Source organism: Hemicordylus capensis, chromosome 2, assembly GCF_027244095.1.
Source record: "Hemicordylus capensis ecotype Gifberg chromosome 2, rHemCap1.1.pri, whole genome shotgun sequence".
Classification (NCBI taxonomy): domain Eukaryota; kingdom Metazoa; phylum Chordata; class Lepidosauria; order Squamata; family Cordylidae; genus Hemicordylus; species Hemicordylus capensis.
Window position 1 is genome coordinate 379,437,590 of NC_069658.1, and position 13,665 is coordinate 379,451,254.

Below are 13,665 nucleotides of genomic sequence, written 5' to 3' on the forward strand. Positions count from 1 at the left end.
AGTATTGTCTTCACAGACTGGCAGCGGCTTCACCAAGGTTGCAGGCAGGAATCTCTCTCAGCCCTATCTTGGAGAAGCCAGGGAGGGAACTTGAAACCTTCTGCTCTTCCCAGAGCGGCTTCTTCTCCTGAGGGGAATATCTTGCAGTGCTCACACATCAAGTCTCCCATTCAGATGCAACCAGGGCAGACCCTGCTTAGCTAATGGGACAAGTCATGCTTGCTACCACAAGACCAGCTCTCCTCTAGAGGTTAGCGCCTCTAGATCAGTCCAACTGATGGCAGTGGCACCATACCATGAAAGAGTGGCGTGCTCTTAAAGTGGGATCAGAGCAATCTCTCTACAGAGGGTAAATCCCAGGAAACATAATAGCTATGCCAAGTCTGTCACAGCTTCAGAGGAAGTATGCCCTGTAAGCCAGTACATTCCAGCAGGAATGTTATTTCTGCTGGAATATAATAAAGGAATATTATTCGTTTAAACCATATTTCCCATCAAAATTTAAAGGATCATGGGGAGCAAGGATGCTGTGCTCTCAGGCACATATTATGTAGGCCAACCCCTGCCCTCCTTGCAGACTTCTAACCAAAAAGAGGCATTCCTCCTCACAGTTTCAAGGAAGGGGGATTTAGCATCCCCTCAATTTAAATGATCCAATGTGGGAGGGCACTAGGCTCAAAGGACACACTCCTGAGGCTGTTCATCTTCCATGCCCAATTGCCTTCCCTAAAGGAAATGAAGTGGCTGTTACACTATAAGTAATAGAAGAGCAATTTTGATTAGTATTTAGCTATACAACGCTGTTGCTGAAAAACTGCTTCCAGAAGCAGCTAGGATTTCCAATTCAAAAACATATCTAGCCCAAGGGAGATGACCATTTGATGAATGTGAACTATTGCCATTAAAACACAGAAGAAGGTGGTATTCCCACAGCATTATGTCATTTGAGGTGCATCCAGATGTTGAAATCTGTGGCAATTCCAATGCCTAACCAGAAAGCAAAACAAGAAATTCCTCATCAGAAGTGATACTCATTATAATATGGGCTTGGTGTGACCATCACTGGGAAGCATAATGGTTGGTATCTCTTCCCATGGGCTTTTATCCGGGGAGGGGGGGCAGCTTTTCTGGGATGGTGGTGGGTGAGGGTAAAGGCTTAATCCTATATCCACTTACCTGGGAATAAGTCCATTGAATGTATGGGACTAGCTCAATCTGTCGTGGGGACTGCCCCCTTGCCCTTCCTTGCAGACACCCATGCCTCTTCCTCCATCCCTACAACATGCTGATACTACTACTGTGTTTGGAATTCCAGCAGTTAGCATAGGGCTTGCAAGTCAACATCTGACAGTGGTTTGTGGGTGTCCAAATCCCTGTGGGATGCTAATGGCTAGCCCATCTTTACACCCAGCATGGGGCTCTTTAGCTTCAGGAGCCATGCAAGAAATAGGATGTCTTGTGAATCAGTGCACTGGGATGTGGATTCTTGCAAAAAGAGTTTGAAGAACTCCAATGGAGAAGTTACTTTAGGCAGCTACAAAATCACAGCCTTGAACTCAAAAGAGGAAGGCAGCCTTCTTGCGTACATTTCCTTTCCTGAGAAAATCTCCCAAGACCATCCAATGATATTAAAGTCGCTGAGAGCAGTGATACACAGAGACAGAGAAGAATGGCATCTGGTGGAATCTACAAGAACTGTGAAGAACCGGAGCCCAGAGAGAACTTGATGGGCATGGCACCAAAGAGAGCAGGTAGAAATGGCAGCTTCAGACTGAATTCAGGGATTCTCACAAACAAACTGGCTTCTGAAGGAAGGGGCTTGATCGGTCAGGTTTTACTGTCTAGTAGGCTGTTTGTGAGACTAAGGCCTGTGGGGCAGGCTGTCATTGTACTGAAGATTCTGTTCTTGGAGAAGATAATTTCTTCTTGAGTGGAAGTGATTGCAGGTCTCTCTATGGTGCTCAAGGGAGAAGGTCTAACAAAACTCTGATGAAGCATATCACTGAAAACAGAATCCTTCAGTGATATTGGTGACAAGATGGCTAGTGTGTGTGTAAATGCTGGTAGACAGAGCAGGCATTCCATGTGGGAATGAGAATGACTTGGCTAAAATCATTAACTGTATGAAGTGTTTTACAAGCCTTTTTCGATTTTCACATTTGCCTACTGAGGCAGTCAACCTGGAGCATAGGAAGCTGCCTATGCTTGGAACAGTGTCTTCCACTCTGTCCATCAAGCCAGCTCTCTGCCTATTCCCATTTATGACTTCACTGCCTCCAATCTTTGCTATTTCTTAATGAAACCCTACCTTCTCCCTTCATGAGGGTTTTTTCTTTGTTACTTTGGATTAGTTCCAACAGACATGTATAATACTTGACCTCTCATATGTGATTACTAAAAAAAATCCTGGACTTGTAGCTGTGTTCATAACTGCTTTTGTTGAACAGTATTGGGTTGGGAAACCCAACTAATCAGTATTGGGAAACTTCTGCTATTCCCTTTTTACTGTTGTTGATGTCTCTTTCATGCTTGCATATGAGCCCTTGATGGTACTTTCATCAACCAATAACCATGCATGTGCAAACAAGGCTTAAGATTGTAAGTCAAAGAGGCAGGGAATACCTTTGTTTTGTGACCTAGCACACAGTTAGCATCAAAAATAAATGAAGCAGTGATAAGAGAGAAAGAATAAAAGAACAGAGTAAGTTAACAAGCCATCAGTGGAAATCCAGCCCAGATTTCTGATCCAGAAAAAAGTGAGTTCTTCAACCTGTAGAAGTGATGGAAATTAACAAATAATACATTCTGTTTCTGTTAGACATGGGCAGAAATGGCTGACAACATTTTGATGCTTGAGCCAGAAAATAAACATGGTGGCCCCTGATGGATGATAATACTGTGATTAATAATAGTAGCAGCAGTAGTAAAAGAAATAACTGACAAGTGGCTGCCCTTTAATACTACCTCAAAATCTGCCACCTTAATTGAACTGCCTCATTCTAATCTCAGGGCCAACCTGGAATGAAGAAAAAAAAGGGGGGGGGGGCAAAAAGCTATACAGGATACTCCTGAGTCTGGCTAATGGTGGTTCTGCTCTCATGTCTCTCTTCTTCAAATTCCTGCTCCCTGTCCCCCCCCCCACTCCATTTCTGAGGTTGCTCCAAATATTTCTTGCATACTTTCAAGCATCCTTTTGCTTTTATATAAAGACAAAAAGTGATGTTTGCGCAGTGCTAAATTCTGCACCCAGTATAAATCTCTGCCCTTGTGCAATGTGATTGTAGAGTCATGGAATATCCTCAAAGCTGTAGTGTTTCCTTTCAGATTTACACCATTAATGTTAGTGTTATCTAAAATAAAATAAAATAAAATAAAATACAACCTGATGTTATAAGGACTTCCAGTGGATGGTGTAAGATTATAGAATCATAGAGCTGGAAGGGATCATGTCTTCTAATCCAGTCTGGTTCTTGGTAATGTTCTAGTGAAAGAATCTCTTGCACCAGACGCCAACCTAACCTAGTGTGGAGAGTAATATGAGATGTCCTGTCACAAACAGAGGGCCCATTTAGATAATACATCTGAGCTGGTCCCACTCACACACAATTAGGGACATTCCTGAGCAGCCCTGCTCTCCAGCTGAAATGGGGCTGGGGCCGTAGTTCAGTGGTAACATCTGCTTTGCATTTAGAAGGTCCAAGTTTCAATTTTCAGGCAGGAAAGGCTGATGCCTGAAATCTAGGAGTCGCTGCCCGTCAGTGTAGGAAAAAACAGAGCTAGATGGACCAATGGTCTGACTCAATATAACAAAAAATATATAAGGGATTGTACGACAAAACAGCAGCAAAATGGGTGAGACCGTGCAAAAATAATGGTAATAATAGCAACAGAAATTGATAACACTCCCAAAACATACAGCACTATCAAAACTCTTGTTCATAAGAAGAATCCAACCTATACATTATTGTGACAAAATCCAAACACTTTCAATGTTGTGAAACTATCCATTATTATTTTTTTGAGTATATACAAAAAAAAGACCTCAAAGGGTTTTTGATATACAAATCACTTAAACTTTAACTGCATAAATACAATGAGTGTGAATAGTACATAATGAATGTAGGTCCTGAACATCCAAATAATCAATTGGTACAAGAGAGTCTTGTTCTTCATGAAAAAAAACTGCAAAAGTTCCAATTGCAGAAATTGCAAGTGCAATAGCTAGTCAGCAAATCTGTACACAATTGTCTATCTGAAGCAGAGCTGTCTTGTTCTTCATGGAAAAAAACTACAAAAGTTCCAATTGCAGAAGTTGCAAGTGCAATAGCTAGTCAGCAAATCTGTACACAAATGTCTGTCTAAAGCAGAGCTGATGGGCGAACCCGGGAAATTCTCCAGCCCATTTCGAACATTCTTCATCAGAGCTGCAAAGCTTCTGGAAATGTGAGCATAAGAACAGTTCCGCAGCTGATTATATCATCCAACAAACATCATAATGTTATCCCAAACCTCCCCTCTATACGCCCATTAACACATACCCATTTCCTCCGAAAGTATTTTTTGGAGAGCTCTATCCTCCTACATCTCACTCCGGGAAAACAAATCATTCAATGACTAGTTAGTTCATGGGGCTCTGTGTTATATAGCCCGCTAATTGAAGGCGTGGTGATTAACAGGGAGTATCACTTTAATCGTACTGAGTGATTAATTACATAAACAAAACAGCTGCGGTCTGTTATTCATAAAGTAAATCATTCACATTGTCGGCACACTTACGTTGATACTATTGTCAGCACAATACATCAATCTGTTGTTAGCTCTTACTTTAGGAAAACAAATGCCGATAGCAATAATTATTGATCTGCTGGTAACTCTTATTTTAAAAAATAAGTACATATAACAGTAGTTGTTGACCTTGTCAACGGAATGTAGTATCGAGACAGCATTGCTGTTGATTCTTACTTTAAAAAGAACAGCTATGATTACTGATTGTTGACATTCCTAACAAAATACATTGACCAGTAGCATGCTATAGTCAATCTGCACTAATCTACTGTTAGTTCACACTTTAAAAACAGCCATCTATAAACGCATTTGTTGACATTCCAAAAAAAATTCAATAATCAACAGATTATACTGGCATAAAGACTATAGTTCCCAAATTCTTATATCAGAATAAAGTGTGCCCACTTTTATAAACCAAAATGGAGTGTAATGCTCTCATTTTACGTATGTTATAGTATATCTACTTTATCAGTCATCAGCAATGACCTTAAACATAATGCTTGGCTCACAAAAAACATGAAATTTGCCAGTTAATAGTAACATGATTCTAATTGTTACAGACTGTAATAATCAGTTTGATATATATATCACAAAAATATTGTCACAAAATTATTGCCACAAAGCTCCTAGAAAATGTGTGATATTGTCATCCTGCAAATTGTTAATAACTCTGCTCAAAATACCAATTCCATAAAGGAAGTGTTATCATATCCTTTGCAAGAATTGTTTTCCAAAACATAAGTTGAGTGTCAAAGGCAGGGAAAATGCCACAGTATAATCCCACATGTATACTCATCAATGAAACATATCTTAAAGAAACACTGCCAAATAGCATGATGAATTCAAACCATGGGGAACAACTGTATTGAGTTTATATATAAAAGAGGATTCCATTTTGAGAAGAAAAGAATCAATATCCTCATGCTCAAATCTTTGAGGCTGATATCTGAAGATAACGCTGAACCTAATATCATCAGGAGAATGTAAACAAGATCAAAAATGTTCCATCAGGGGAGCCTCCAAAATATTGTGTTTGCTTCTAGACCGGTGTTCTAGAATCCTGGTCCTGACCGCCCTAGTGCTTTTGCCTATATATTTTAGACCACAGGGGCATATAATCATATAGATAATGTTCTTGCTGCTGCAATTAGCGAAGAAAGACAATTTGACATTACGTTTCTCCCGAGTGATATACAGTTCCTTTATCTCCACAGCTAATTTACAAGAAGCACAATGGCCGCATTGATAGAACCCCATTAGGGGTTCATTTGTAGTTGGATTCACATATATGTCTGCTTTTGTCAAATGGTCTCTGATGCTTTTAGTTTTTATAAAGGCAAAAATCGGTGGTAATGTGCACCCTGGAATGTCCTTTACAATACGCCATTCCTGTCGGATGATGTTCTTGATTTTAAAGCTCAGTGGCGTAAAGTATGAGGACCATATTAGTCGGTTAGACATTTTATTATTTTGCGGTCTCTCCTCCAAAAGCCAGCTTCTACTTATTCGATCTGCCTTTATCTTGGCTGCGTTGATGATCTGTTTCGGATAGCCCCTATCTAGCAATTGATTCGTGAAAGTGTGTGCCTCTTTTTCAAAGTCCAAATGATGAGTGGAATTCCTTTTTAGTCTTAAAAATTGGCTGTAAGGAAGTCCTTTCCGTAAATGATCTGGATGCCATGAATCAAAGTGGAGAAGCATGTTCTTGTCTGTAGGTTTTTGATGGAGTTGAAAGAAAATAGACCTGTCTTGTCCTATGTTAATGTGTGTATCCAAAAATGCTTTTTTATGTAAATTGGAGACCATAGTGAATTTAATAGAAGAATGGATAGAGTTAATCCAAAGATCAAATTCAAAAAGTTTTGTGTGATCTTGGAAAATTATGAAAATATCATCAATAAACCGTTTGTATGTTATGATATGTCTGAAAAATGGATTTTGTTCTTGAGACAAGATCTTACCCTCTTCCAACTCCGACATGAATAAGCATGCAAGACTTGGAGCCATGGTGTTGCCCATGGCAACCCCCTTGTGTTGAAAATAGAATTGCTCCTTGAACCTAAAAAAACTTTTCTCCAAAACAATATCTGCCAATTCCATAATAAAGTAAGAGGGAATAGACTTGTCAATCCTTTTATCCAAGAAATTACATATGGTAATCCTCGCCTCATCCAAAGGTATATTAGAGTAGAGGGAAGTCACATCCAAAGTGACCAATGTACAGTCTTCAGGTACCTGCATACCTTCCAGCTGATGGATAAGATCCTTGGTGTCTTTTATATACGAGGCAATGTGTGGGACAAATGGGCAATGTGTGGGACAAAAGAATCTATAAAGATGGATAGTGGTTCCAGTATAGAATCACAACCTGATATGATAGGACGACCAGGAGGGGAACTCAAACTTTTATGGATCTTTGGTAATGTGTAGAAGATAGGAGTACGTCCATGTGATTTCATTAAGAATTTGGCTATAGGCTCAGAAATAAGGTTTAGTGAAATCCCTTCTTGTACCACTATCCTAATTAGATATTTGATTTTTTCAGTAGGATCACTCATGATAGGTTTATACGTAGTAGTGTCTGATAGTATACAGAGTATTTCTCTTTCATAATCTTCAATATTCATAATCACCACTGCCCCACCTTTGTCTGCCGGTTTAATAATAAAAGATTACCTCTGAAAAGTATAAGCATGCATATGTATTCAGTACTTGGTTTGGGCCCCTTTTGCAGCAATTACTGCCTCAATGCGGCGTGTCATGGATGCTATCAGCCTGTGGCACTGATGAGGTATTATGGAAGACCAGGATGCTTCATTAGCAGCCTTCAGCAATTCTGCATTGTTTGGTCTCTCATGTCTCTCATCCTTCTCTTGGCAATGCCCCATAGATTCTCTATGGGGTCAGGTCAGGCGAGTTTGCTGGCCAATCAAGCACAGTACACTGTATACTTTTCAGAGGTCCGATATTGTTCTATTCTTCAATCCTTGTCTTCTTGGTTCCATGTAATATTCTAATTTTCTGAGATTGTGGATTTGGGGTTTTCATGAGCTGTACGCCATGATCATCACAATTATAACAAATTAAGGCTTGACTTATCTCGCTTTGCATGTAATGCGTCTGTCTCATATCAGTTTCACCTTTTAATTTGCATTACTGAAATTAATGGACTTTTGCACGATATTCTAATTTTCTGAGTTTCACCTGTAGAGTAGCCTGGTGGGAGAAGCTGGGTTATACTGGCCCAAACTGGCCCAAACTGGGCCACTAGCCTCCTCCAGATCTCAGTTATATAAGCCAGATTTGATTCCGATGCACTTCTGGGGAGTCGCACATAGTCTTGTGCCACCTTCTGTCGCCTCTTGCCCACCTCACACCACCTTCTGTCCTCCTCCTCCTCCTCTCTGCGCTTTCTCTCATCCCCTTTCTTTCTCCCCCTACCCCACTTACCCTGCCACTTAGATTAGCTGAATTCACTACTTTTTATACCAAAATACACTCAGGGAAAGATTGGCATTTTTTTGGTTGGTATTCTTAGAAGAAATTCTGAACATACCTGCCGATACCAGATTTTGCACGGACAATCCTGTCACTCTCACTCTCCCCCTCTCTCCCTCGCAGAGAAGTGGATTGTGTACAGTATATAGTGTGTGACTTACACTATAGGAGGAAAAGCCACCAATTTGATTTCAAACAGGACAGCAGAATGTTACATATGGAGTTACCCAAATTTCTTGGAACTTAAAGATAAGCAAGGGCAAGGGAGCTTTTAAAGGGCAAAGGACGGAGCTTTTAAAATGAATTCCTTGTGATCTGATTTGCAAAGCCTTATTTTGAAGCAAGTGTATTAAAATAGACTTTTGGTGGGGGAGGGGAAATAATGTTCATTTTAGCAATTCATGAAGCTACTTGCAAGAAGTTGGGCTATTTTAATCCATTACAAGCTTATTAAAATTATATAAGTTATTTATATATGAGCTATAAGCACAAAGCAAATTAAAATATCAATGATTATAAGGGGAGACATGTTGAGAAAGATCCATTTTGTCAGAGCATTTTAAATTCCCTCTCATTCCCTTTAAAGCTTTTAATATTTTGTTTTGTAATGATTAATTTCCTCACAAGAAGGTAATTGTTGGGATTGGGAGGGTTTTCCCTACAAGTTTGCACTAGAACAGTTTTGGCTTATACTTTGAAAATGATTTTTAAAAAAAAGTTTTACTCACTCTCTCTCTCACACACATTGGTTGGGACTTATCTTACATGTATGTGTGCGTGCACACACGGTTCACGACAGGGGGAGAGAGATGTAGGGGAAGAATGGCAGTTCAACCCCCATTAGCAGAACAAAGCCAGTTTGGGGAGAATTCAGCCAAGCAAGAGGTATGGAGACAGTTCTTTAAGTTTGAAGAACAACAAGGATTTATTTGGAAGTTACAAAAGGATAGGAAAGCTGAGCTAAAGGCTGAAAGGGGAGAGAGACTAAACAAACAGCCATCTCTGGAGACACAAAAATGGAGACTAACACTGGAAGAACAAAGAGCGGAGAAGTCCAGCACTTTTATCCATTCATTAATTTTCATTCATTTGATTTCTATACCGGCCTTCCAAAAAAATGGCTCAGGGCAGTTTACATAGAGAAATAATAAATAAATAAGATGGATCCCTGTCCCTAAAGGGCTCACAATCTAAAAAGAAACATAAGATAGACACCAGCAACAGTCACTGGAGGTACTATGCTGGGGGTGGATAGGGCCAGTTACTCTCCCCCTGCTAAATAAAGAGAATCACCACGTTAAAAAGGTGCCTCTTTGCCATGTTAGCAGGGGTTGACCCTAACCCCATGAACCTACCCTCCGAGTGGTCACTATGAGACATTGCAGCTGAGAGCTGATGCTGCCGGGATCCTAGCTCCAACAAGAGAAACACAGTGGCTTAAATAAGGGGAACAAATCACACACAAACAAAACAAACAGATAAGCTTTAAAAAATGCTTTGCTTTACTTTCTGGAGAGAAACAAGCCCAACAACTAGCTTCCACCTCCCATTCAGCTCCTCCTCTGGCTTCCTAGCTCTGCAAATACATTCTAGTGCAGAACGGGGGAGGAGCACAAGACTCCAGGAGAACCAAAAAAGCTGGGAGATGGCAGGACTAGTAGCAGGAAGGGAAATCTACCCTTTTCTGATTCTCTGCTACTGCCAATCTTGATGAGTCTCGATCCAAATTCACAGAGGGTACAACTGCAGCCTTGCACTTTCCCCTGGATCCATCCATGCTTGGGGCCCTTTCCAGATGACAGTTTACTGCAGGATTTTTAAGGCTTCCACACTAGTTTCTCACCTCTTCTCATTCACAGTCCAGAGGCTTTCATAGTGCTCTGTAGATTCTCATGCTCCCTTGCAGCATCTCTTGATACTCTGGCCACACACTGAGCCTTAGCATTACCCTTGTACTATTTTCACAGTGTCACCTTCCAGCCAGCACACACACACACACACACGATTGCCTATGACAATAATGACATCACAATAAACTATAAATGATCTACTCTCTTTGCTGCTGTGGACTAAGGGTCTTTCCATATGGCAATAAAGGAGGCGATAGTCAAAGCTTTTGCACAAGTTTCAAAAACATGATCTTACTCCCTTTACACATGCTGCTGCAGGTGTCTGTGCTTTTACCTACTAACACATGCCAGTCAGGGATCTCATGTGGTTTTTGTATCACCAACTGCTGGATACCTCTTGCACTCTGAGAACCCACCCCTTTCCTCAGTTGCCACAGAACAGAAGGGTAATAGAAAGTGGTGGGTTTTTCTTGGAATGCAGCAAAAGCATTTAATAACCCTACACTTCACTGCCATATGGGAAAACCCTCAATATTCTTCTAGGATGTGTGAGGTTCTAGTTAGTGTGTGGCTTTACATGGTTGATGTGAAGAACTGTGGACTGTCGTCTCTGGATTCTTAAGGTGCTCCCATTATTATTTAATAATAATAATAATAATAATAATAATAATAATAAATATTTATACCTTATTTTTGTGCAAATTTGCACTCACAGTGGTGACCAGGAGGAAGAAAAATGTAAAATGCAATCCATTTTGAAACTATTTAAACCAACCATCTACAAAACATTGCCATCAGAACTTATAACAGAAAACTAAACATTCCCAAATCAAACACCAAAGGCTTGCCTAAAAAGAATTGTCCTTACAATCTCATAGAAGACTGCCAATAAGGGAGCCAGGCAGGCCTCCTGGGGGAGGTGCCAATTTAAGCTCCACCACTGTGAAGAGCCCCTAGGCAGCTGCCAATCACACCTCATATGGAATGGTACTTAAAGCAGGATTCCCTTAGAATGATGTAGTGTTTGGGCAGGCCCTTGACCCTCAGAGCCACCTGAAGGAGCGACCCAAATGTCCCCCCACCACAGGCGGCCTCAGGAGGAAATATTTGGCCCCCACTCTAGGCAGCCCACTCTCAAACTCCAACTGAGGACATGGCTTCCCACCTGGAATGCTGCTGGAACCTGAGGCTCCCAATCTCTTGCTCCACTGGTAGATAAACCAGGGGACAAATGGAAAACATCTAAGCAGATGACACACACTGTGGCCAGTGCTCCCAAATACTTTTGCATTTATTCTTAATTCCTAGCCCCATCCTTGTGATTCTTCAGCTCCTGCCACTCTACACAATTCACATGTGTTTCTGTTGTCCACAGGTGGTTTCCTGCTGCAACACTGCAGGTGTGGTTCAGATGCAAGATCCATACCAGTCCTCTTCATTGTGAATGCTGTGATGTTTGTGCTGTGGATCATAGTCTTCTCCATTGTGATGTCAAAATGTATGCATTCTGGTATAAAAGGCTGCTACTTTTAAGACCATTCTAAAAGAATGGGGCATGTGGAAAAATAATGGTAGTTGGATAGGTTGGAATCTGGAGGTCTTTTTGAATTTCATATCATTAAATAATTTCCTGCAAAAATATTTTTGGGTTCCATTTTAGAATCATATTTTCCTCTAATGTATTTCTAGACTAAACTATGGGGGGTTTGGAAACCAAAAAATTGGGTTCCAATAATGTTTTTATTCACCATAATTTTTTTTTTAAAAGACCAACCATTCTCCCCCACCCAGAATCACAGATTTTCCTAGAAATTATTTCAATTTTTTAAAGTGTCTAAAAGATTTTAACAAATTGATCTAGGCCCACTTCTTCAAATGTATGTCTGATGCATTCTGAAGACTTCCTAGGAAATACTTTCCCTCAATAGTTACTCAAAAGGAAGACAGTTACTTTACTGTTGACCTCCGTCAGCTAAAGTAACAGGAGTGCACTGGGAGGGTGCAGTGTGGTCACTAAAGGTGACAACAACTCATTTGGCAACGTGGGGGAACAGTATAGGGGATTGTACCTTGTGCTCCAGTATAGCACTAGAACTTCTGTGCTATGGAGTGTGGAATGCATTTCTTCTCCTTTAGTTTATACTGTTTGGAAAGGAGGACCAGATTTAAGTAGATTGATGCCATAAAACTGAATCCCTCCTTTGATAGTAAAGCTTTAGATCTTAGTCGCCCTCCACCTTCACCCATCCACTAGCCTCCAGGGACTGAGAGACTCCAAAAATACCTCCTTTATTCCCATCCCCAGAGCTGCATCCACCAGTCACTCACCACTGAGGTCACTATTTGTCCCTTTATCCTCATTCATCTCTGTGATCCCCATAGGTCCTGGTTTCCAGGTCCTGTTGGGGTGCTGTTGCTCGTCCATTGGTATCTTACTGTTCAACTTCTGGCTGCTTCCCTCCAGTGAGCTGCATTGCCTGGTCCTTCCTTGCCTTTTGCCCAAACATCATCCCCTCCACTTTCCTTCACCTTCTGTGGCTCTTGGGCAGCAATAGGAGGACAGAAAAAAGTACAGTGTCCCCAGTACGTTGCTGAAGTGCTGACCCCTATGAAGCAACCCCGCTCCTCAAAAAAAGCAAGGCCACAAACTGCAGTTTATTAGAGAAGTTTATTAAAGTGCTGAATATACCAACCCAGAGCACTTGGACTAGTATCTTTTCACTGCAGCAGGCTGTAAGTGAATCACGGTATAAGTCAGTGGCATAAGGTTGCATTTAATTTGCTTGCTCTTGAAGAAGACAATCAGTTGAAATGTGTTTGGCATATGAGCAGCATAATACATGTCGCCTTCCCTTTGGCACCAGTTTGAGGCCTTGTTTCTTTTTTAAAACTGGTGGTTGTTTGTTGTTAATTTGGTGCTACCCCTCATTTTGTTCCTAGGAAGCAACTGTCTAGAGTTGCCTAGGGTAAGGCTTGTCTTTCCTCAACAAAAATCAAGGCTACTCTCTCTGCAAACTACCTGGATTCAAGAGTGATCAGACTTTGTGTTGTTTCAGATTCTGAGATGGCCAAGGAACTAGAAGAGCTGCGTGGCAATCAAAATGGTCTAAAAGTCAATGGTAACAATTCAGCTTTCTTATTCTAAACTGTTTATTATTTATGTCTTATTCCTCCGCTTAAATAAGAATCAGCTTGTCAAGAAACAATCTCTCACATCTGGGGTCCAATATAAACTATACATGCAGTTCACGAGTAAGATAATCCTGATTACCAATCAAATACATGTTACAGGATAGGAATGGCTGGAGGAGGAGAGGAGATAGGTGAGTGCAACAAATGTCATCATTATGACATTTTGACGTTTTAAAGAAGGACCTGAAAACATACCTGATAGTTGAGCTTTTAGTTTATAGTTTTAAAGTTTTAAGTTTTAGAGTTTTTATCTATATTTTAAATTGTTTTAATTGTGTTAATATTTTAATTGTTGTGTGTTTAGATTGTGAATGACCCAGGGACTTGAGTATGGGGTGGT

The 13,665-nt window shown here is 40.6% G+C and overlaps 1 protein-coding gene across 1 annotated transcript in view; it reads left to right on the forward strand.

Annotated features, from left to right (window-relative positions):
• The first annotated feature begins 1,614 nt into the window (after positions 1-1,614).
• Positions 1,615-13,665, forward strand: part of LOC128342452 (low affinity immunoglobulin epsilon Fc receptor-like) — a 33,340-nt gene continuing 21,289 nt past the window's right edge. Inside the window, exons 1-3 of the mRNA XM_053289741.1 lie at positions 1,615-1,751; positions 11,509-11,631; positions 13,190-13,252. Coding sequence (XP_053145716.1) covers positions 1,670-1,751; positions 11,509-11,631; positions 13,190-13,252 — 268 coding nt within the window. The 5' untranslated portion in view covers positions 1,615-1,669. The remainder of the gene's footprint in view (positions 1,752-11,508; positions 11,632-13,189; positions 13,253-13,665) is intronic.